General features: G+C 41.6%; 2 protein-coding genes and 1 long non-coding RNA gene across 3 annotated transcripts; 2 read left to right on the top strand and 1 right to left on the bottom strand.

Moving 5' to 3' along the window:
• The first annotated feature begins 3,034 nt into the window (after positions 1 to 3,034).
• On the top strand, positions 3,035 to 12,402 carry nrl (neural retina leucine zipper). Its single transcript, XM_028028220.1, has 4 exons — positions 3,035 to 4,033; positions 4,124 to 4,420; positions 6,860 to 7,078; positions 9,863 to 12,402. Exons 1-4 carry the CDS (start codon positions 3,416 to 3,418, stop codon positions 10,025 to 10,027), a joined length of 1,299 nt encoding a protein of 432 aa, XP_027884021.1. The 5' UTR covers positions 3,035 to 3,415; the 3' UTR covers positions 10,028 to 12,402.
• On the bottom strand, positions 11,580 to 14,451 carry LOC114151178 (uncharacterized). The gene is made up of 2 exons (XR_003596894.1): positions 14,362 to 14,451; positions 11,580 to 14,219 (listed from the first exon to the last, which is right to left on the bottom strand). It is a non-coding gene; the product is annotated as an uncharacterized LOC114151178 (long non-coding RNA).
• LOC114151176 (GTP-binding protein REM 2-like) lies at positions 14,375 to 22,967 on the top strand. Its single transcript, XM_028028219.1, has 5 exons — positions 14,375 to 14,575; positions 16,072 to 16,381; positions 16,463 to 16,536; positions 19,536 to 19,713; positions 22,282 to 22,967. The coding sequence occupies exons 1-5, from the start codon at positions 14,522 to 14,524 to the stop codon at positions 22,572 to 22,574; spliced, it is 909 nt and encodes a 302-aa protein (XP_027884020.1). The 5' UTR covers positions 14,375 to 14,521; the 3' UTR covers positions 22,575 to 22,967.
• Positions 22,968 to 23,176: the final 209 nt, after the last annotated feature.

A 23,176-nucleotide genomic window follows, 5' to 3' on the forward strand; every position in this document is an offset into this window, starting at 1 on the left:
TCCAGCCCCACAGCATAATGCTGCCACCACCATATTTTACCCTGGGGATGGTGTGATTAGGGCAATATTCAGTGGGATGCATGTTGGCCAAAAATGTCTGTTTTTATCTCGTCTTACCAAAGCAACATTCTCCGTGTGTCAAACAGCAAAAGGTACTACTCATAGTTTCCTTTCAATAATAGTTCTCCTATTGCCATTCACCCAAAAAGGCCATGTATATGGAGTGCAACTGATTCTGTCAACTGACTTTTGGATCTCTCCGACTCCTCCAGAGCTACCAGCGGTGGTTTTGGGTATGGGCAGCATGGCTTTCTGCCCAGGTTGACATGGCCAAAGGGGTGGCATTGGCATTCAAAAAGGTCATCTCACTCTACAGCTGAATAGATACACTGACGTTTGTGTCTGATTCACATAAGCAATAATCTACAGGGCTGCTGTTTTTGGTTTTTCTTTTTCTTTTTAAATCATCTCTGGTTTCAAATCCCAAATAATAAGATTGGCCAAGCCTAAACTGGATTGTTCCCTTCTATACAGATATTTAAAACTAAATTTAACAGTAATAAAGCTCTATTCTGTATTTTTAGATGGAAAAACTCATTTATGCAAGAACTGCACTGGACGTGAGCCTTCAGGTCCCTGTGGGATCAACACCCTCCCTGCCGGGCCTGTCATTTTCAGTAGTTTGGTAGTTTGTAGTTGAGCCATACTCTTCCAGTTTTCAGGATAAGTGTTCCATGAAACGGGGTAAAGCTTGAGATGTCATATTCAGGTCTAACTCTGCCCTATACATTTGCACAAGTCTGCTGTATTCCTTGGTCTTCATGGTGCTGTTTGTTCACAGATGTTCTACAGCAAACCTTCGCGGTCTTCATGGGACACCAAATAACACACTGGTATGAAGGGAGTCGGTTCCACTGTTTTTTTTTGTAGGGGTATCAGATCAAACTGAGTGACCTTAAAGATTTTTGGTTGTAAAAAAACTTTGTGTTCTTCTCTTACACCACAATAAAATGAGTGTTGTAGATCTGATGTGCCAAAACATCCAAAGGCTCAAGGGGGTACGATGACTTTTGCACAATCACGTCCAAGCGCCAACACTAACTCTTTGGTCAGTGGGACTGTCCACGGTGAGGCAGCACAGAGTCTGGAGTTCAACTAGGGGCATGACAACAAATGTGTTTTCAGCTAAGTATTGAGCCAGGCAGAGTCCGATTTAGCAATATGACATAAAGGTGTGAGGGAAAACTTCTGATAGAATAGTCATGAGCTGGTAGAAACTTAGTTTTACAGCGACTCTGACAGTTTATCGACTGATAGGCAGCAACCCCAAAGGGTGAGATGGGAATGTGAAGGTAGGTCTGTCTGTGTGAGCATTAAGGAGAAACAAGGTGAACAAAAAAACAAGATAATAAAAAAAAGGATAAAAGATAGAGAGGGAGCGAGACATTGCCAGAGTGTGTGAACATCCCTGTGATCCATGAGAGAGGGCTGAGGGGGGGCAGAGAGGGGAGGGGTTGTTGCAAACAGGGATTTGCAGTGAGGGGGGGGGGAAGGAAGGGGGCAGTGGCACTCAGTGACAGAGAGCTAAACTCACACACCATACACACACACACACGCATGCACACCCACCCCTACACACACTGTTTCCTCTGTGTCTCTTTCCAAGCGTGTCAGTCAACCAGTCAGTCAGTCAATTATTTGTGTGTGTGTGTCTGGTGGGGATGCCTGAAAAAAGCTCGTAACCATCCTTCATCTCTATGACCGGCGGTAAGACGATTTCCTTCCTCCTTGATTGACGCCTATCTGATTTCCAGGACTTCCTTTCGTTCCACTTTCGTTCTACTTTTGTTCTTTTGCGAAGTCTGTTTTCGCCGTGACTCTGGTCCGGAGCCAGACTGAGGCCTCCATGGAGCCCCGACACTGTTTGCTTTCTTTTACAATCCATTTTAAGCCGCAGGGGTGCAGGACTAATGGGCTGTGCACCAAAGGCACCAGTTGAAGGTGGATTTTTAATTAGGTGTTCATTTGGATAATTACAATAATTAAATCTGAAGGTCTGTAATTAGTGTAGGTGGGAAACAGCTTAGCTCTTCTCAAGCTTTCTTTGATATCCTTAGCGGTGCAGATTGGATTAAAAAGTTTGGGCTTTTTGGTCATATTAGAACGCGATGTGTGGTGATTTCTTTGAATTGAACGAATGCCTTGTGTACTAATGTGAGATTATTGGTTTCCAAGACTTAAAATTATGACGTAAAACTTTTTCAGTGATCATCAAGTTTGTCACAAATCATATTCTGACTCCTGAGCCATGTTAAAAATGTTTTTCACTTTGTTTTCTGAAAGTCTCTTGGCCTGGATTAAAGTCTGAACCTCTTGATAATTGGATTTGGTGTCTTGAGACGTGTATCTTTCTGTCAAAAATGATTAGGCCCATTTAATTTTTGTGCTCAAGTTAGTATTGAGTCCAGTGGGATGTTTTTTATTATTATTATTATTTGATGTTATATGTATTGGGTTGTCTGCTGTATGGTAGGTATGTAAAGATTACACCTCAGGATGCGACCAACCTGAAAAGTAGTTTAAAGTAACTACTTTATTTATGGAAAAGTAGGCAATTTACTTGATTAGATCATTTAAAATAAACAAAGTTATCTTAAACAAGGGTAGGACTTTTATACACACATATGTGCAGCTTTTAGATCCTGTGAACAAGTACTAAAATATTGAGTTTATAAAGTGACAGCAAAAGGATGGTACTGTCTGGCAACCTTCTAGCTTTTAAAAATTAGCTAATTAGTCTTTGAGCTGTTATTTGCTAATTGTGTAACATTTGAAATTTTACGGCTTTTTAAATGATTTATGAGATGTGCGAATAAAAATTTTAAAGTCTAAATTATGCGAGGTGAGTTTTAGTTTGAAAAGTCATTAATGACATTGCAGAAAACCTTCGTAAAGGTTTGTTGCAATGTCAAAGTACAAGCTTTAAACGGAAATAAACACAGTATGAGCTATATTACAGCCTCCACCTGTTAAGTTATTCTTTTTTTGAACAATCCCAAGCTGATCTGCCGGTTGCCAAGATGTTTTGACAGTGAGAAAGCATGTCTGGTTGTATATTTTAAGAACTAGGAAATATACAACCAGTATCAGTTATTGTGAATCTGACGAAATGGAGAGTAAAGACGCAATCTCTTTCTTGTGACCCTGGTTTTGTTTCTTCAGGACACAAGAATCACAGGCGAGATCGAGGAGACGAACGATTTCTCACAGTGGAAATTCCTCAATCACTTTACCTCCTGGTATCACTACTGCTGCCGTCTATGAGCTGCACCGTGGCAGCGGAGCGGGCTTTCCTGAAATCCTGACACACGGAGAAACCCAGTAAAAGCTCCCAGTAGCTCCAGCAGCAGACGCCATGTCTTCTCCTTCCCTCCCCATGCCGTCTCTCCCACCCAGCCCCCTGGCCATGGAGTACCTCAACGACTTTGACCTTCTCAAGTTTGAGGTGAAATCGGACACGCCTCCGCTTCCTCCTCCATGTTCGTACCCCAAATCTGGCCTACCCCATGACCCCTCGAGCTCTCCGTACACCAGCAACCCTCCACATGACTCCAGTTTGAGCTCCAGTCCTTACAACTCGCTGCCGCCTTCGCCGACTCTCAGTGATGCGCACCCGCCACCCTCGGGCTCTTCCTCCATCTCGTCATCGTCCTCCTCCATCTCCTTCCCTCTGTCCATATCCAACAGCTTCACCTCTGGCATCAGCTCTGGGTCCCAGGGAAATGTGGAGAGCAGTCCCGCACATGGTGGCCCTCAAGGCCCCACTCCTGCCTCTCTTGAGGACCTGATATGGCTGGCGGCGCTGCAGCAACAGTTTGGAGGGGAGGTGACGGGGCCCGCCACTTTGCTAGGAGCTTTGGGTGGAGTTCCAGAAAGAGGCGACAGAGAGAGGGGACCGGGGAATGGCTTTCTGGGATGCGAAGACGCCGTGGAAGCTTTGCTGAACTCAGCTGCCGCAGCGGTCAGCTCGCAGGTAATGGCAACAACTCTGGGGCTATTTTCTCATTTCTTGCGCCTCTATCCTTTGAAGGGCTGATTTTATTCTTCTTGTTCAACCTACCAGTTCCCAGGTCTTTCTCAAAGCTCAAGCAGCAACCTGGGAGACTCCAGCAGTGACAGTGGAGGAGACATCTCCTGCACCAAGGCGGCAGACATGTGCCATCGTCCACTAGTCTTCCTGTCGTCCGCCCCTCCCACACTCCCTAATGGCGCCCCTGCCTCAGTTCCTTACCCACAGCCACTCAGCCCCCAGGGCCGCCTTCATCACCACCAACATCACCATCATCATCCTCACCATCCCATTCATGCCAACCATCACCATCATCACCAGTCACACATCAGCCAGGTAAGCATCACGTCTGTAAAGACTTGTGCTCGTGATAAATGTTCGCTGAAAGTGCACAACAGAAAATCAAAGATGCAAGACCTTGAAACACACTTCTACACAAATGGCCTAGACTTCTGACCACCAGTTTGACCAGTGACAATGTCCTCACGAGCGTAAGCCTTTTCCCAGCAACAGAAAGGTTTTGAAAAGACAGACTATTGTGTTGCTCTTTGTGTTTATAGAAGGTCTTTTGTGAATTGTGAAAGTTTCATTAAAAAGCAAACAACTAAAAGGTAACTGTGTCTGAGAGTAGGCGGAAAAGTTAGAGTGGGATAAAACCAGGAAACTAACCCTTGTTTTCAACATCTTGCTTAGGTCATACTCAGAAAGGACATTAAAACATTTTTCAAAATATTTTTCTCGATTACAAAAATAGAAGGATCATTTTTCTATGTCAAAAAGTCCATATTTATCATCCTGCATTCTTATCAAATTAGCCACTCATGTTGGAATCCTTTGAGGTATTTGAGGTTTTCTTTAAAAGGTGCCACCTTTTGAATCTGAATCGTATCATAGAGGATGGGCAGTCGCCATTCATTGCCTTGGAGGCCTAAAAGGGTCACTGTAGAGGGAGCTGAAGTCTGAATTTCTAATTTTGTAATATGTTAATATGCAGATATTAGCTGCATTAGCTAATATTAGCCAAAACAGTTGATAACTTGTTGAGCTGCTTTTAATTGAATCAATCACTGCAACATGTTTAGAAACAGACATAAGACTAATTCAATAAACTTTAAACTGAGAGTGGTCCAGTTGCAGGTCAAAAACCAGTGGGATATGCTAATTGTTTCTAATGACAATGCTAACTACAATTAGCAATGGAAACAGGTAACAACACTCTCTACGATTTATGCATTCAAAGACCATAGAAGTGTTTCTTTAATAGAAGCTTTAAAGTCTCATGTCTGAGACCAAATAAACTCAAAGAACTGCCGATTGAAAGCCTAACTAAAAGTTTATGACAAGAGCTACAGTGATTCCTAAGGCAATATCACCATTTTAGATCTTTAGGTCTGGCAGGAGAAAAATCTCTAACAAACATTAATTTGTAATTCCAATGTCTGGAAATTCCTGAAGCTGGTATTCTGATGCGAAAAGCAGCAGCTTCTTCACCAACACAGGCCTCAAATTCCAATATGGCTGACTCACACATAGAAAGGTGTAAATAGTCACATTTATTAACTTTTAATTTGCACTTCTATGGATTTGCATTGTATGCTTATCAGTTACAGACAATCCAGTTTAATTTATGGTAGAGGAAATACTTTCAGTGTTTAAATGCTTAAAATTTGGAAAAATTTGTTATTTGTTTGTTTTACAGTCCTGTCATTTAGAATAAAGAAATAAACAACTCCTACTTTTTTTTTTCTTTCTCAACGTAACACTTTTAAGCTAAAGGTGACAGATGTCACAGATTCCAGTTGTGAGTAAGAATAAGTCACAACTAAACCAAAGCAAAAACCATAAACTTTCTTTAAGAAGTCCTTTAAAAGCAGAACACTGCTAAATCATTCGTGTTTGCAAGTAGATATATAGTGACAATAATGTAAATACATTAAAAAAAACATTAAACTGTGAAGAAGTTTTAGCTCTCTTTTGTAATAGAAACATTCTTTATCTGTAGCCTTTGTATTACTAATCACAGACATAGGTCAGACTCATCAGGAAAGAGGCATTACCCTCCTTTTGCTACTACACTAAAGCAAGTTTGCATTAAATCATTATGAAATGATCTCCAATGAATGCAGCACCACAGGTAAATAAACTTTATACGCTGTGTTCTGGTTGATCAAGATGTCTCGATGGATCTTTATATAGAGCACAGCGTGAGCTTATGATAATATCTGCTATTATTGCTGTACCTAATCCTGATAACTGTCACCCACACTTAGTCAGATTACATGACAAGATTATGGACATGTGGTGCCGAAATGTGCATCCTGACAGACAGACGTGCTCACCAACACACACCGACACACACACACACACCCCTGTTTGCGTGGCTATCTTTGCAGGGACTTTCCATTGACTTCCATTCATTTCTACAGCCTAAACCTTACCCTTACCCTTAACCTAACTCTAACCATTACATACCTAACCCTAACCCTAACCAAAACTCAGTTCACACCTTAGTCCTAAATCTGACCCCTGACCCAAAAACAGCGTTTCCCCTTGTGGGTCCCCACAACGTAGTATGTGTCAGGAAAATGATCCCCACGAGGTATTAGAAACAAACGCACACACACAAACCATGTTTAACACATCACACGTAGCCAAAACATCATAGTAACATAAAAGTCTAAATGTTTTCCCAAACTTATTTCACACTCCTTTAACACGCACACTCCTCTCGGCGTTGGAACTGTTGCCACCGTGCTAACTCTGCAGCTGTGTTTTTGCCCACCTGCCCAGCCATGCGGGGTGAACGAGCGCTTCTCCGACGAGCAGCTGGTGAGCCTGTCGGTGCGCGAGCTCAACCGACACCTGCGTGGCGTGAGCAAGGACGAGGTGGTGCGCCTGAAGCAGAAACGTCGCACGCTCAAAAACCGCGGCTACGCCCAGTCCTGCCGCTACAAGCGCCTGCAGCACCGGCACGCGCTGGAGTCAGAGAAACACCTGCTCACACAACAGGTAGACGCGCACACACACTAATGTTTAAAACTGTGACTGACAGACTTGGTAACACTTTATTTGACGGGGTGTGCATGTAAGACTGACGTGACACTTGTCATGAAGATGAAGGGCTTTTCAGGAACGCTAATGGCTGTTGTCATGAAGTGGGATTCGGTAAATAGTGACACTTTTAATGCAAGGTTAACAATTTTAATGAACTTTTGACGCAAGGTTTAATGCAACTTTGCTTTAAAAAGTGTCAGTATTTGCCAAGTTGACACTTTTAATGCAACTTTGCATTTAATATGCATTCAAAGTGTCATTTACCGAATGACACTTAATGACAGCAGTCATAAACATTCATGAAGACTCCTTCATGTTCATGACAGGTTTTATGCACAATTAAAGTGTTACCACAATAGTAAACATCACCTTTCTGTGCGTTTCATTGTGATTTAATGTGATAGGCCAACACAAAATAAAGGGTCATTGTAAAATGGAAAGAAAAGAATGATATGAAAAGTTTAGCATAGGGTATTATTTAGGCCTGTTGTGATAACAAATTTTGCTGGGCCTTAAATTGTCCCAGAAGTTATCGCGATAAACGATAACATCGTTGCTTTGAGACCATTTTCAAGTAACATAACGGAAATGGCATAATAATGCAAGGACACATTTTTAGAGATTAATCAATTTTAAATTCTAATGAACAGTTACCACTAGGACTGTAAGACATTTGAAATGTCCAAAATAAACAAACAACTCAGAAACAACAAATAGAATGAATTGTGGAGTCTCTGTGAGCCAAACTGCCCTTCAAAATAAGGGCTTGACTGAAGACTTTTATCATCCAGCTTTGGTAGAAAGAGAGAGAAAATCGAAATTATTGAGTTTGTTTTAATTTATCATGATTGTAATTTATTGCTTTCTGTGACAAGCCTTGTTTATGTAACCCCTTTTACTCTGATGCCCCTAAATAAACCAACCAATTGCCTTCATAAGCCACCTAACTTGAAGCTAAAGTCCACCTGTGTGCATTTTAGCGCCAATATGCATCCAGGCGTTCTGTGAAGCTCTTTCTTATAGCAGCATCACGAAGACCTTGGTGCTGATAAGGTCAGACAGAAAAGTGTGGAGAAGTTTAAAACAGTATGTTATGAAAGTATAAGCAGAGGATTTGAGTATTATTTACTCTTTCACACAAAAGCAGTAATCAGAGAATCGGCTAAAAAGCTCATGGCATGTCTGAAAAAGAGATGTAAAGATCCACAGCTCAGGTGGGACAATCTGTTGACAGAGCAACCTTTTCCCCTGAATTCCTCAAATCCAGCCAAGATAGATGAGAGGCTAGAAAGTCACTGCACATCCACCTCAACGCAACCTGCCCACTGTGACGTATGGTGGTGGTCACATCATGCTGTGGGGAGAAATCTGAAGGATGCTAGTAGGATGGGAAGGTGGATGGAGATAAATGCTGGAAGAAATTTCTTGATTTATCTTCACCAAACACTTGAAGGTGAATCTGTATTTTTCGCTTGGAAGACGATCTAAAGCACATGTGTCAAACTCAAGGCCCGGGGGCCAAAATTGGCCCGCCGGAGCTTTTTATGTGGCCCGCTAGTCTCCAAGTTACATCAATAAGTCCTTCCAGTTTTTCACAGATTTGCAAAATTCACACAAAATTCCACATTTTTTCTCCTTTCACTGCAAATTTTTCTGAAAATTCATGAAAAAACATTGGGCTTCATTGACTGCTACCCCTCAGCCTTACTTGATACCAAGTTATGGTTACGGCGAGGAATAAAAAGTCACATTTAAAGTTATACACTAGCACAAATATCATAAAAATTCCTTACAAATATTTCTAAATTAGCACCACGAAATCTGTGAACCCCTCTCTCCCCCCCACAAAAGTAATCATAAAATCCTGGAGGGACCGCTATTTGTTAACATTTTAACAGTTTGATTGGTTTTATCGATACATTCTGGTTCAACCGGCCCTTTAAGAACGTTATGATTTTTGATACGGCCCAAAATGAAACCGAGTTTGACAGCCCTCATCTAAACCACACAGACTGCAGTGGGATGGTTTCAATCAACACATGTAGTCAAAGTCCAGAACTAAATTCAAATGAGAATCCTGGCATTAAAAAAAACCAAAGTGTTTGAACTATTTTTGCAATTACAAATGGACACCTAGAGCTACCATTGAACCAAAAGGTTGCAAACAAAATGTAAACCTTGAATCATTTTTATCACCAGGAACAAACTACTTAAAATATTTTGTATGGGGAAACCATAGTTTCCCAAAAGAAACCGAAAATAGAAAATAATAAATGAAGAAATAAAATAACTTTCAAATAATTCAATATATAAAATAATAGATTAAAACAAGGCTTGATGAGATTAAGAAGGTATGGCTTTGAGTCTGTGTAGGTACGTCAGCACTGGATTCCAGATAGAGAAGAATTGATCCCTTGACCCTCTTAGCGAACGCCTAATCTTTCTGTATAAACGGCATCAGATCTCCTAGACATAGACCGGCTTTAGGTGGGTCAGTGTAATAATAATGTCCTTCTGCGTGCAAGCAACGATGTGTGTGTGACGTTTCTTGCAAACGTTTAATGAACGGGAAGTTAAAACTTTGGGAACGTGAAACAGCGCAGACATTACCGGAACGTTCTGCTGATATATTTTGCAGTCTATTTCATTAAATCCTTGCGGTGCCATTAAGAAAAACTCAAAGAAGCAATAATTCTGTGCTGTTGTTTGTTTTTGCTTTTTTTTTTCTAAACGCTTTAGCTGGATCAGCTGCAGTGTGAGCTGACCCGGGTGCTGAGGGAGAGGGACGCCTACAAGGCTCGCTACGAGAAACTCCTCAGCACAAACCCGGGAGCCGGCGGCGAGGCGGCCCCTCAGACACGCACCAGTAACCCACCATCCCCGCCCCCCGACTACTTCCTCTGAGTTTATCAAGCATTTAAAAACAAGACCAGCCAACATGGAGCAACATGCTGATGAGTGATGACACTCTGGGGGACGCAGGAGGGGGTAGAAAACTAAGATCTGTGTGTGGGCATGGTTGTGTTTATGTGTGAGAGGCATTTTAAGGAGAGGCGTTTTCAGGTAGCGTTTGGGCTTTCCAACTGTGAAAAACACACTTTGAATGATGGGGGGAAAAAATTAAGCGATGCGATCTGACTTTGTAGCTAAAGAGCCTTGCAAAAGTTCTCATATCCCTTGAACTTTTGGTTGTTGTTTTTTCTATTTACATTTTGACACGTAAAAACCAAACATTATGTGTTTTATTGACATTTTTGCTCCAGACCAACACAAAATAGTGCATAATTGCGAACTGAAAGGAGAAGTTCTTTTTTTCTTCTCTAAATCAAAAAACTTTTATTGTTCAGTCAGCACTTTGTAGAAACTCATTTTGAGGCAATAACCGCCGCAAGTCTTTTCAGGGTATTTTCTCTAAATAGTTGAACTGAAAATTTTCCAACCTGACTCCAGCTCAGTCAGATTCAGTGACAAAATGTAAAATCTCAGCACAGGTTTTTAAATAAAAATAAAAAATCATTTCATGTCTGGGCCATTCTAATAACCCAATATGCTTGGAGCCGAACCATTTGGTTGTAGCTCTGGCTGCACCCATGTTTTTAAGCTTTTGCAGGCTCCAACTAGTTCTCCTCTATTGTGCATTTCCCATCAGCTCTAACCAACAGGTGAAGGGGAAAAAAAGTATTTATGGTAGGAATGCCATGCTTTTGGTGATCATATTCCTTCCACTTCACAGTAGTTTTGCTACTTTATGTTGGTCCAACACAAAAAGAGAATCTCTGAAATACATTTAAGGGGCAGTATACTGTAAAATGGACTTTTCTGAGAAAGAGCAGGAGTTTTTAAAGAGACAAAGACTCAAGATCAAGGCACTAAATTACAAAGTAAAATGTCATATTTGATAGCAGTTTTATAGCAACTCAAGTTAACAAAACATTATGTGCTACATAATGGCATTATGTGTCTGGAAAACACACAACACTGCCCCTTTAAAGTATATGGTTATTAAGTTGCAAAATGTAAAAAAAGAAAAGGGGATATTCATATTTTTGCAAAGCACTGAATATACACTTTTCTGTGAGCACACAAAAACCTCCTGAGAGCTCTCCTGAAATCAGTGCAACAGATCAAAAGAGCTTTATAGTCTATTATTGCATATAGTATCTATGCAATAATAGAATATATCTGCTATGTACTTTCCATATGTCCAAATGAGTAATCAAGGCTCACTGTAGCATTTTTTTCTTCTTCTTCTTCTTTTGTTGTTTTGGTTTTTTTTTTACAATAAGCTGCTAAAGCTGCAGAGGTCTGACTAGTGCAGTGATGATACGTGGAGTGATATGGGATTGGATCACGTTTCCATGGCATGCAGTTGAATATTTGCCAGCTAATATTTCACAGTTGCCTACCAAAGTTTTTAAGCTCACCAACACTTGTTATTCTTTGTAAAAAATAAAAATAATAATAATAATAAAAAAGAATAATCATAGATTAAAGAATGTACAAGGATACCTTTCAGAGGAATCCATCAGTGATAGTGACATTGCTCTTGTGTTTTAGCAAAAGGAGTCTCCTTTTCTTACTAGCTGAACATATTAATTAGTGGCCTTCAGCCAAGAACAAAGTACAGACTTGCTGTTTGCTACAAACAATCAAGTTTTTTTTGTTGTTGTTTTTTTTCTGCTAATGCAGAGATGTGGGGTTCTGGGAACGTATTTCGAAGCAATCCATCGCAGAATAAAGACACAGAAAGCTTGGTGTAAATAGGAAGATGTGTTTTGGGGAAGACCTTTGCAGGTCTCCTTATCCAAAGCATAATGTGACACCACAGAGCTGGTCACTGTGGACTCAGACACTGTGGGACTAATTAACAGTTCAGGGATGAAAACAAAGACGGAAACACAAACTGTTCTTGAGATATTTTCTGAGCTGGAGGTACAACGCCAGATTTCATTCATTAGAGGCTATTTATTTTGTGTGAGTGTAGTTACAAAAGAAAAAAAAAGAAAAGAAATCAATTGTTCTTTTATTTATTCACTTATTTATTCAGTATTTAATGTTTATTTATGTACTTCTAATTATTTCACTGGTTTCCATTCCATTAGTGTGTATTTTTACTTTCCTACAGTTTATCATTTTACTCTGTCGTGACTAGAATTAACATTATTACAGAAGCGAGGGCCATCGCCGTGGTTTCCCGCTCCCATTGTAGTGTGGTTTCATACGCGTATGAAATAAACAAAGTTGTTTTTAAAAAAACAACAACAACAACAACAACCTTGCATTGTGTCCATGTTTTATTGCACACCTTGCAGCGAGGTGTTAACCTCCTCTCCCCTCACGTTCTCATATCCGTGTATCTCCCACATTCTGTCCCCGGTAGGCCTTTTTTTTTTTTTTTTTGGCAGCCACATGCCCATCCATCCCTCCCTTTATCTCTGTGCTTCTATAGTGAAGCGTTGACCCTGGGTGTGTGCTGTTTGGGATGACCTCATCTTCGGCTCTGCCTCCCCCTCTGTGTGTGTGTCTCTCGTTCTCTCTCTGGTCTGTATAATGAGCAGGATTAGGGCTATAATAGCACTATGGCTGTTCACTGCCGGCGTCCATTGTTGCTTTGTGAGGGGAGTTTGGGAAGGGGTGGAGGGCGTGGGGCGGGGGGGTTATTACGACTGCTAGTGGTCAGAAATACTCTGACACAAAATGCATCCAAAACACACACATCTTGAATAATCTATCTACCTATGTTCATGCGGATGTGTGACAAATATATATAAAGGTGTTCAAAAGCAGGAGGCAGAGTATTGTAGGAGAGCCGGCCCAAGGCAGAAGTACAATAAGCGGCCACTGAAGGCCCCCTGCTGGCCTGGAGGCGCCAAGGGCAATCGAGGTTTCAGAGGACAGGACGAAAAATGTTCTAGTTATATCTTACATCAGCTTAGTGCTTCACAAAACACTAAGCCATAAACCACCAAGTTTTTAAGATAAGTAAGTGGTCGTTCTTCAGGGGCGTGCCCAGACATTTTGGAGGAAAAATGATAAAGTATGTTAAACAATAAAAGGGTACCTTGTGTGCCAGTTTGAAACATGGGCTGCATTAGAAGTGTGAGATTTATTACAGGCCACACACTACACTGTAAATTTAAAAAAAAATTTAAAAATCAGAAATACCCTGTTTGTCAATAGGAAAGTAAGCAGATGCTGTAGCACCACCTAGTGCTGTGGTGTCCAAATTGCCCAGGGGCAATTTGTGGATCTTGAACTGATTTTTTTTTATACCCCCAAATGCAGTTCAAGAACAGTACAAATTTGTTTATGAAACTTTTTACTTTTAATCAGTAAAATTATTACCGTTGCTGATGGCCCAGGTCAGATTAGCTTCAGCCTTGGAAAAAAAAAACAACAAAAAAAACCCTATTCATACAAAATAAAAAATCCAAGAGTTACAGCCTACTACTATTTTTAAAATAAACCACTCTGAACATTCCTTTAAGGAATTAATTCATTAGTGAACGTAGACGACAACACCATCAAACAATGGTCAATATAAAAGATGAAATGGGCCGCTGTGGTGGTTGTGGCCACCATGTCAGATCCTCCCTCCGGTTCTGTTTAATCCCAGACCGGCTCTGGGAGCCAGACAGACTGTTATAATTCTGTTTTCCTAAATTAACAACCCAATAAATAGCTTAATTTTACATATCTCCCAAGGATATGCTCACTCTGTGACCAATTAGTAGGGAAAACGCTTGTCTTGTGCTGCTCTCTAGAGGCCGTGTTCTGCATCGCCCCCATCTCCGGTACCAGAGGTTAATGAGAGCTTCGTGACACTGACCATCTTTCCACAGTCCCGTTTCTTCTCAAGCTACACCCCAGCTCTGTTTCCTCTCGTTTTTAATTAATTAACTACATGCATCTGCAGCAGATACCTGCAGAAAAGCTCCTTTCTTCCTGTCTTCTTTGTTTGTTGGCCAGATTCATCTTTCCTCCTCAGCAGGAAATCTGGATCCGGAAAGCCTTTAGTAGGTGTGAGTCACACGGCAGTAAGTCTGAAGTGATGAATTAGCGTGCTGCCTGCGGAGCTGGACCCGGGCCCTATAACCTGAGAAAGCAGCGAGAGAGCAGGGAGACGAGAGAAAAGAAAGGGAGGGAGAGAGAGAGGGAGGGAGGGAGGGAGGACGCAAGGGAGGAGAGAGAGAAAGATTGAGAGAGAAAGAGAGAGAGAGAGGAGAATCCGTGCTTACTTTATAGTTGCCGACAGTCACCTGAGTGGTGAGAAACCAGACCGGGCCGGTGGAGCTGGGGCTCATTAAATGACTGGGCTGGGGGTTCACAGGGTCGTTCCTGGCGTTGCTCTGTGCCTTCCGGACTCCTCTCTCCCGATCGCTTTGTTTCAGCTTGCAGATGCCGACAGATGTGCCCGAAGACAGGCTCAGCATCGAGGAGAATGCCGCCAAGGTAAGGAGGGCATGAGGGCACCGAGAGACCCCCCCCCCATCACTCCTCTGGAATGATTAAAGCACATGATCTATCTATCAGCGCTGTTGTTGTGACTGTCACGGAGACTCTGTGCGTTTTCTGTATAAATCTGTGTTAAATGTGGGTGGAGAGTGGGTGTCCCTGGGTTTTTATATATTTTCTCAATATTGTCTACTAAAATTAAAGTGCTTTCTCGGGTTATATTACTTATACAAAATAATATATGTGTAATATTTAAATTTAAACACAGTTTTCAGCTGACAACATCTGAAGGAGTTAGCGCCAATTAGCAGAGCGCTGGCAACTGGCAAGCGAGTCCTGCATTAGTGTTCATATATTTCCACACAATTTCGCAAGTTATGGAAGAAGAAATACAGTAGTCAAATCATTTTCGCTCTACACTGCTTGCCTCTGTGATGTACAGTGGCTTCTTGTTATCTTAACAAGCATGCAAGAGCAACGATGTCAAAGATTTTTCGCCAAATGGCAGAGGGGTTAGCAACTGGCTGGCTAGTAGTAAATTAGTTTTTTTTTGGTTTTTTTTTACACAATTTTGCAATTTTAGAAAAACTAATTGCAAACTATATTTTGTTCAAAACCTTTACCTGTGCAGTACACGTTTGTTACATCTTTGAAACTGATCACAAACGGGAACAATGACAGAGATAAATATTGGTTGTTAATATCGGATCACTTTAATCAGATCAATACCAATACAGATTAAAAAATGACTGACATCAGCCGATACCGATGTAGATGCAGATATATCGGTCATCCCTACTTACAATATTTATTGGTTTGGCTGCAGTGTTTGAAAAACGAATCCTCTCGAAGAATGAGATGCCGTCCCACATCAGTGTGTGACCAAGCTGGTGACCAGTATTAGGGGGAGGTACCAGGCTGTACTGGTTATGTATGACAGGTCACACACTTCAAAGGCTGCTGTTTGTTGAATTAATGAATTGTTAACTTATCTTCAAGCTTTAATCATCCGATCCAATAAATGCCATCAAACAAGAGTCAATAGCAAAATGAAATTTTTGCCATTGGCAGAGAGGATTCGACACGTCTTTTATGTCACGTCTCTGCTGCTCAAACAGCGATTTCCTAACAAACATGGGATTGTGCAAAGGGAAATGAGAAAGATTTTAAATTGTTTAAGATTTATTGCCAATTGGCATAGTCTGCCATGCACATCATTTTCTTAGCTTTCTTCCTTGGTGCATTTTTATTGTTGCTGTTTTGGAACTGGCGCCGCGAGGAGGACTCCTGCTCCCGTGACGACGGAGAACAGAGACAAAATTCACACGTTTTCAATGTGTGAAAATTGTACTCATGTCTTGAAAGTTGTTGGAGTTTTTTATTATTATTATTTCTTGTAGTTTCAACATGTCTCTAGATAGACTATTAGAGGAAGAAAGTTTTGGAACTTTTTGAAAGTGTGTTACTGTGTGGGGGGTGTTTTGTTGGTTCAGTGTGACAGCATGACTCTGCCCAGCACCCCCACGGTCCGCAGAGGAAGCACCCCTCTGCCGATAAAGCACCAGCTCAGACGAGAAGAAGCTGTTCACGATGACGTGGACTGGGCCTCGGGGGCGGCCGGGCCTTCCCCCTCGCCGCTCGGCTTCAGCCCGGCCCTGGACGACACTCCCATCGTCTCCGTGGAGGGCAGGCACGACGGGCCGCTGCGGATCGCCCTGCTGGGTCAGAACGGAGTCGGGAAGTCCTCCCTGGCTCTCGCCTTTGCCGGCGACATGGACCGGGCTGCGTCGGTGGATTCTGATGGTACGCGAGATTAACGGAGGTGGTAAGTTAACGGCAGCGTGTGTCGTCTGAGAGCTAACCGACGCCGTCCTTCATCCTTAGGGGAGGGTTACGTGCGCACAGTCAGTGTGGATGACGAGGAGAGCACCATCGTTATCTATGACAACTGGAGACAGGTGAGCCAAGCAACACTTCAGGGTCCGCTCTGCTCCCAGCTTCCTCATTAGGCCGGCCGAGACCCCTCTACAGCTGCAACCCATATGAGCTCACCTACTTTTCAAACTTTTCACAGAACTGTATGTTTTCTTCTTCTTCTTCTTCTTTTTTGTTTGACCCAATTCCTGGTATGGTAAGCGAGAAGTTTTCATTTCCCTTCCTTTATTTGAGGTTTGTAATGTAGACTGGAAAAACACAAAATCTTACCAAGTAATTAGCGTCTAGCTTCTACTCCAAATATTTTATTTCTCATTTTGAAATAAGATGAGCCTACAAGTAACTTTTGAGCAAGATATAAGAGCTTGTTTTTAAATCAACAATTCCTGAAAACTACTAGTTCCATAGGTGGATTATTTCACTTATAACAAGACATTTTTCCCAAATTATAAGTGAAATATTCTGCCAATGGACCTAGTACTTTTCAATCATTATTAAGGAATTATTGACTGATCTTGGTACAAGGTTACTTGCAAGTTAGTTTTATCTTATTTCAAGTGTACTGAGATATTTGCACTAGAAACAAGACCAAAATGGCCTCTGTGAAGATTTTGTGTTTTTGCAGTGTAGAGAAGGATGAAAATAGACTCCAAATAAACGATGAGTAAAATTTTAATTTGAGCTCACCCCAGGATGCAAGCTGCTTTAGACAGGTTACCAGTACAAATATTTAAAGCATCTAAAAGAACAAAAAGCAAAGAAAAAAGGTGCTATATGGAGTATTACTGCTGTATGTATAAGCAAGTGAAGTAAAATCTGTTCCCATTCTGTACCTGGAGATTATTGTTTTGTTTTTTTACTGTTTTGTTCTCGTCAGCACTGTGGCAAAAATAATTGCCCAGGCTGGAGAGGCGTCGTGACAAAAAAAAAAAAAAAAAAAACAGAAGGAGAGGACAGTAAATCTGCAGCATGTGCATCTGTTCCAGCGAGGAGCGCTCGCTCTCGGCTTGTTTGCATTTCTCTTCCTCTTTTCCCTCGAGTGCGTTTCAGAGGCGTCTGTGTGAATGTTGGCTTGAGCCGCCCACAGCCTGGGAGTGCCAGCTGACTGCTTTAGCGTTTCTGATTTAGACGGATGTGTGAAAAATACCGAAGACTCACGATTTTGTTGCTGCTGTCCGTCTTTTTTTGGGGGGTGGCAGCTCTTAAATTTGGAGTGGAGACGTTGTCCGTGCTTGTCATCATCAGTCGGTGCTTAGCAGCGGCGGTCCAAGCCTGCATGGGGCCCCGAACAGGATTTAACCTGGGGCCCCTCTGACTACCATAAATCAACACATCCAACTAATATCTGCTTTATGTTACTCACAGTCAATCAGTTACGTGTTAAATGTTAAACATCCATCCATGCATTTTCTGTTCACCCTTGTCCCTAATGGGGTCGGGAGGTGCTGGTGTCTATCTCCAGCTAACGTTCCGGGCGAGAGGCGGGGGTCACCCTGGACAGGTCGCCAGTCTATCGCAAGGAAGAGACATACAGGACAAACAACCATGCACACACACACTCACACCTAGGGAGAATTTAGAGAGACCAATTAACCTGACAGTCATGTTTTTGAACTGTGGGAGGAAGCCAGAGAACCCGGAGAGAACCCACGCATGCACAGGGAGAACATGCAGGTTAAACATAATAATTGATATTTAGTCTACAGTTCATGCCTGAGTGATAGCAATTAATGCTAAATTTGGCATATACTTCAGATCTTCTGATTTTCCCAAACTAACATCGTTTTTAATTTTGTGTGGGTTTTTTTATTTTTATGGAGTCTGGACTGAACTTGTGCATCTCTAGCTGATGATCAAAGTTATTTAAATAGGTAAACGCTCAACTTCAGCAACAACTATTTATCAAGCACACATTTGAAATCATGACCTCTGTAGTCTTTGTGGAAAAGAGCAGGTGGATGTTCTGGGTTGGGCAGCGTTGTTAGGAATAAATTATTCCACACTGATTACTGATTTGACATTTTGTAATCTGTGAAGTGTTTACACAATTTAGTACTTAAGTTAAAATATTGCGAAAATTCTCCCTTGGAAAAAAAAAGCTAATTTTGTCAAGTGTTTTCTTTTTAAAAAAAAAAAAAAAAATGTCATTACCCGTAATCTATTTCTTGTAGAAAATAAATAAATAAAAATGGTGCATTTGTAATCCTTATCTATATAACAGCTTTATTAGTCATTTGGACCTCCATGTTGTCGTTTTTTTAACCTCAAGCAGCTGCTTAGTTGTGCCTTGTGTTTGCTCCAGTTCTTATCTACAGAGATTATTTTTTACAAAGGAAGAAGGAAGAACTAGCAATGGCAGCATTGACTAAAGTAGCTTTCTCAATTAATTTCAGTGTCATTCAGAGGTTTACATACACTCATCAATAATGTGAATGTTTTACTAATTTTCAACCTCTAATAATACACAAAGAGCAGTTTGACAAAGGTATTTTTAGGCTAGATTGCTAGGTAGGTTGCATTTAAATCTGTTTTCTGAACTATTAGGCAACAATGAAAATAAGTATGTTGGGAGAAATCGATTAGAAAGGCAAACAACACTGTTTAACTGCCAAGCATGGTGGTGGTGACATTATGCTGAGGGTCTGTTTCAGTGATAGTGTTAATGATCTGTTGCTCAAAGTCGATAGAATGACGCAGGAGGAAGAGTTACATTTTTTAACTTCACCTCAAATCATCAGCTCATCCAAGAAGACGACTGATCACAGAAGCACGACGGATAACCAGAGCAAGTATTTTTCTAAAACCTTCGGAACGCTTTGTTTGTTCACTAAGGTTTGAAATATAATGTCCTGTTTCCCTTTTGACGTCCTCGTTCCATAAAGCAGCATCTCCTGGGGATTCCTTGTAACAGCTGTGTGTTTTTATTCCGCATCTTGTTGAAAGTGCAAAGTGTTTCGGCGTGTAAATGACTGAGTCTCCACTTATTTTTTTTTTATTTTTGGCTGTTTTTACCTTCCCACAGGACCTGTCGGCTCTCCAGTGTGAAGTGTGTGTCCTGGTGTTCTCCGTGACCGACAGGCGCAGCTTCCACCGCACGGCCCAGCTCCGTCTCCTCCTGAGAGAGACGCAGCCTCAGACTCCCATCATCCTCGTCGGCAACAAGAGCGACCTGGTTCGCTCGCGCGAGGTCACGGCCCAAGGTGCGTTTCCGCTCTCCGCCTGGCCTCCCCCATGGTTTCGCCCAGGTGGCGGGATTTCCTGCTATTGTAATGGCAGTGAACAGCAACGTGAATGTAAACTGGGTGTCTCACGGGAGTGCAGAGGGTGCCACAATTACAGTCAGAGCTGAAGAGCGTTCGTAGTGAGTGTGCGCTGCCTCTTCACATTCATAACACTTTCACAGCATTCAGGCTGTGTGACAGACTGTGTTATTAGCTCCATTACACGAAGGTTGAACCTCACATCCATTTTTGATAAACACCGGTGGCACTAGAGTCAACAACATCCTAGTGGCGTTAGTGCAGTGCATGTTTTTTTTTTTTGTTTTTATCTATCAGGAAATGCATGTACATAAATCAAGGATTCCCAGCAAACAGCGCAGAACCGCTTAGCAAACCCATAGACAATTCTACAAAATATGCAAAGAGACATCAACTATTGTAATGTTTTTTTTTCCTCACTTTTATTCACTAATCAAAAATTATTAGCAAAAGGACGGTTCCTTTGAGTCTTTTTCCTGCCCATTTTTGCGCTTGCTATGCTAGCTTGAGGAGCAAAGATTTTTTTTAAAAATCATGAACGTGGTACGTAATATTTCAGTTAATTATTTTTGCCTAATTGTTATAATATTGATTGAAAAACTATGATGGAGTATTACGGTCGCGCTAAAAGTAAAAAAAAAAAAAAAAAGAATCAGTTATAAAGTCATAAAATTACAACAATAGAGTCACAAATATCAGGATAAAGTCATATGAGTTTAAACTCGTTATAATACCAGAGAAAGTTGTAGCATTATGAGCATAAAGCCGTAATATTGTGCCCAGTGTGGCTCTATGAGTCACATGTCCCAATAACCCAAACTGAAATATGGGCTATTTTCTTTAGACAATATACCACAGCTGCCAGATTTACACACGAACAGGCATTTTAAATCACCCACTGTGCACCCTGCCGTGGGAAATGACTGCACTGATCATTATGTAAAGCTTCTTAATGTAACGAGTGTCTGGGGTCTTTGAGGCAGGTCAGATTGATGGCTGTTTGTGCTGCTAATGGCGCCAAAATATCTGCTAATAGCAGGAAAAATTCAGCGCAGCAACATTGTTTCTGTTTTGTAAAGAAAATGTCCTTCTTCTAGTACGATACAAAACGACTCCAAAATACACTGAAGACCGCAAACCTTGGAGTACTGACCCTCTGCCCACCCACTCTGCCTCTGTTTGATCCACAGCTGCACACATTCATATATGTCTGTTTTCAAATCGTGCGCTGGTTGTGTGTTGTGACGTTTCTACATGATTGCTTTTCTTTATTTTTAGCTTTTTGACGAAAGAAATGTTTCATGTCAACACGAAGACTGATTTCAACAAAATAATGACGAATAATTAAAAATATTTAACATAAAAACAATCGATTGCATTATAATTCAGTACCTTTAAGTCAATACGTGTAATAGGCACTGTATCTGTGCTCATATGGCCCAGACATAAATCTAATTGAGATAATACTTGGAAAGTATGTTTACAGATGCTCTCCATTCAAACTGGCTGAACTGAAGCTATTTTACTGAAGAGAACAGAAATACATTTCAGAGTGCAAACCTAGTAAAGATAGTAAAGAAACAACTTGCAGAGCAGTGAAAGCTGGCTCTGTGAAGCAATAGTTTCATCTTTACATTTGCATCATTGTCATTCCACTACTTAGTGTTGGTCCACCACATAAAATCTTAATAAAACACCATGAGGCTTGTGGTTCTAAAGCAAAAAATATATATATGAAAAAGTTCAATGCTTATTTATGCTTTTGCAAAACACTGAAAATGTTCTTTAAAAAAAAGACTTTTCACCCAGAATCTAACTCTAAGTGTCATCATCACTTAGAGTTATGATGACACTTAAAGTTATCTAAGTGTCATCTTAGATGACTCTAAGTCATCTAAGACGACTCTAAGTCATCTTTGATGACTTAGAGCTGGACCAAGGGATATGCAAGTTAAGCAGCTGTTGAGGGCCTCCACACCACGGGGCTCCCAAGACCATCATTTGATTTCTTTCTGTGGCGATAGGTTCCACCTTGTGCAAATTTTGCACACCTATTCCAAATTTTTAAAAACAGAAGAAATTCAATTTGCTAACTTTGTTTACTGCATATTTGGTGTTTGTCTGCAGATGTTACTTTCAAATTAATATGCCATTACTTAAATACCACGCTGCATTTCAAAATCCAAATTAATCAGAGCATCTTTGCTTGTTTGTTATTCCCAAATCAACAGCCATAATAACACCTCTAGGATGTAAGCTAATTACAAATGACGCTAATCGTAGTAGGTATTTTACATGTGTAGTGTAGCCTAGAAATTATAAAGTATCTGGGCTTCAATGTGTTGGTATTGGTGGCCCCAAATTAAAATCTGCTAAGGGCCCAAAAAAGGCCTGTGCCGGCCCTGGTTATCACATTAAAACCTCTTAAGTAGATGACGCTAAAGATTCTTTGCTCTGACGACGCGCGGCATGATTTTTATTGACTTCCTCCCTTGTCGTCTCCGTCAGAGGCCATGTCCAGCGCTGCCCTCTACAACTGCCTGTATCTGGAGATCTCCGCCTCCCTGGACCACCGCACACCGGAGCTCCTGGAGTCCGCCGTGCGGCTAGCCAGAGGTCAGCCGCCGTGGCCCCCAGGATCCAGCGCGGAGGACATGTGCGGGGGAGGTCAGCGAGAGAGCATCACCTCGCGCGCTAAACGCTTCCTCACCGGCCTGATGCCGCGGTACCCGCGCGAGAGGGAAGTGGGCAAGTTCCTGAGACAGAAGTCCCGCTCGTGCCACGACCTGGGGGCTCTGTGATCGCACGCGGCGAGGAGTTTTAATAGCTTAGCAGAAACAACTCGATTTGATGTAGTAAAGCAGCAGAATGGAGGAGGGAGGGAGTGACGTGGCACTTAGTGGACAAAGATGTAGGATGTGAGTGACAGATGGGGGGTGAGGGGCGCGTGTGCGAATTTACCGGAGAAACGACAGGAAGGTATCGCAGTATGGTGTGAAGGATCATCCGGCGCACAGGAGAAGACGGGAAGAAAAGCTAGCTATCATGTCGAATGGCGAATTTTTGTACACAAGCTTAAAGAAAAACAAGAAAAAAATACTGTTGTAAATAAGCTGTAGATGTGATACCCAACTGCCACAGCTTTAAAAGCGAAATAAATTGCTTTTTTTTTGAGTCTTCAGACGGCTGTTTCACGTTGGCCTCGAGTTTTTATTTCTTTATTTTTTTTTTTTTGTTATCACCTTCAGCGGATGGGAAGTAATCAAAGTAGAGGAAAGAAGCACACAGCATAAAGGCATCTCTGCAGATATCCATAACCTTTCACCGGGTAAGACCTCATGTTGCGCTCATTTCTTTTAAGCTGTAATTGCATCCGTGATGACGGCGGAGGAGCCACGAAGGG

The sequence above is a fragment of the Xiphophorus couchianus genome, chromosome 9 (genome assembly GCF_001444195.1).
Source record: "Xiphophorus couchianus chromosome 9, X_couchianus-1.0, whole genome shotgun sequence".
Classification (NCBI taxonomy): Eukaryota; Metazoa; Chordata; class Actinopteri; order Cyprinodontiformes; family Poeciliidae; genus Xiphophorus; species Xiphophorus couchianus.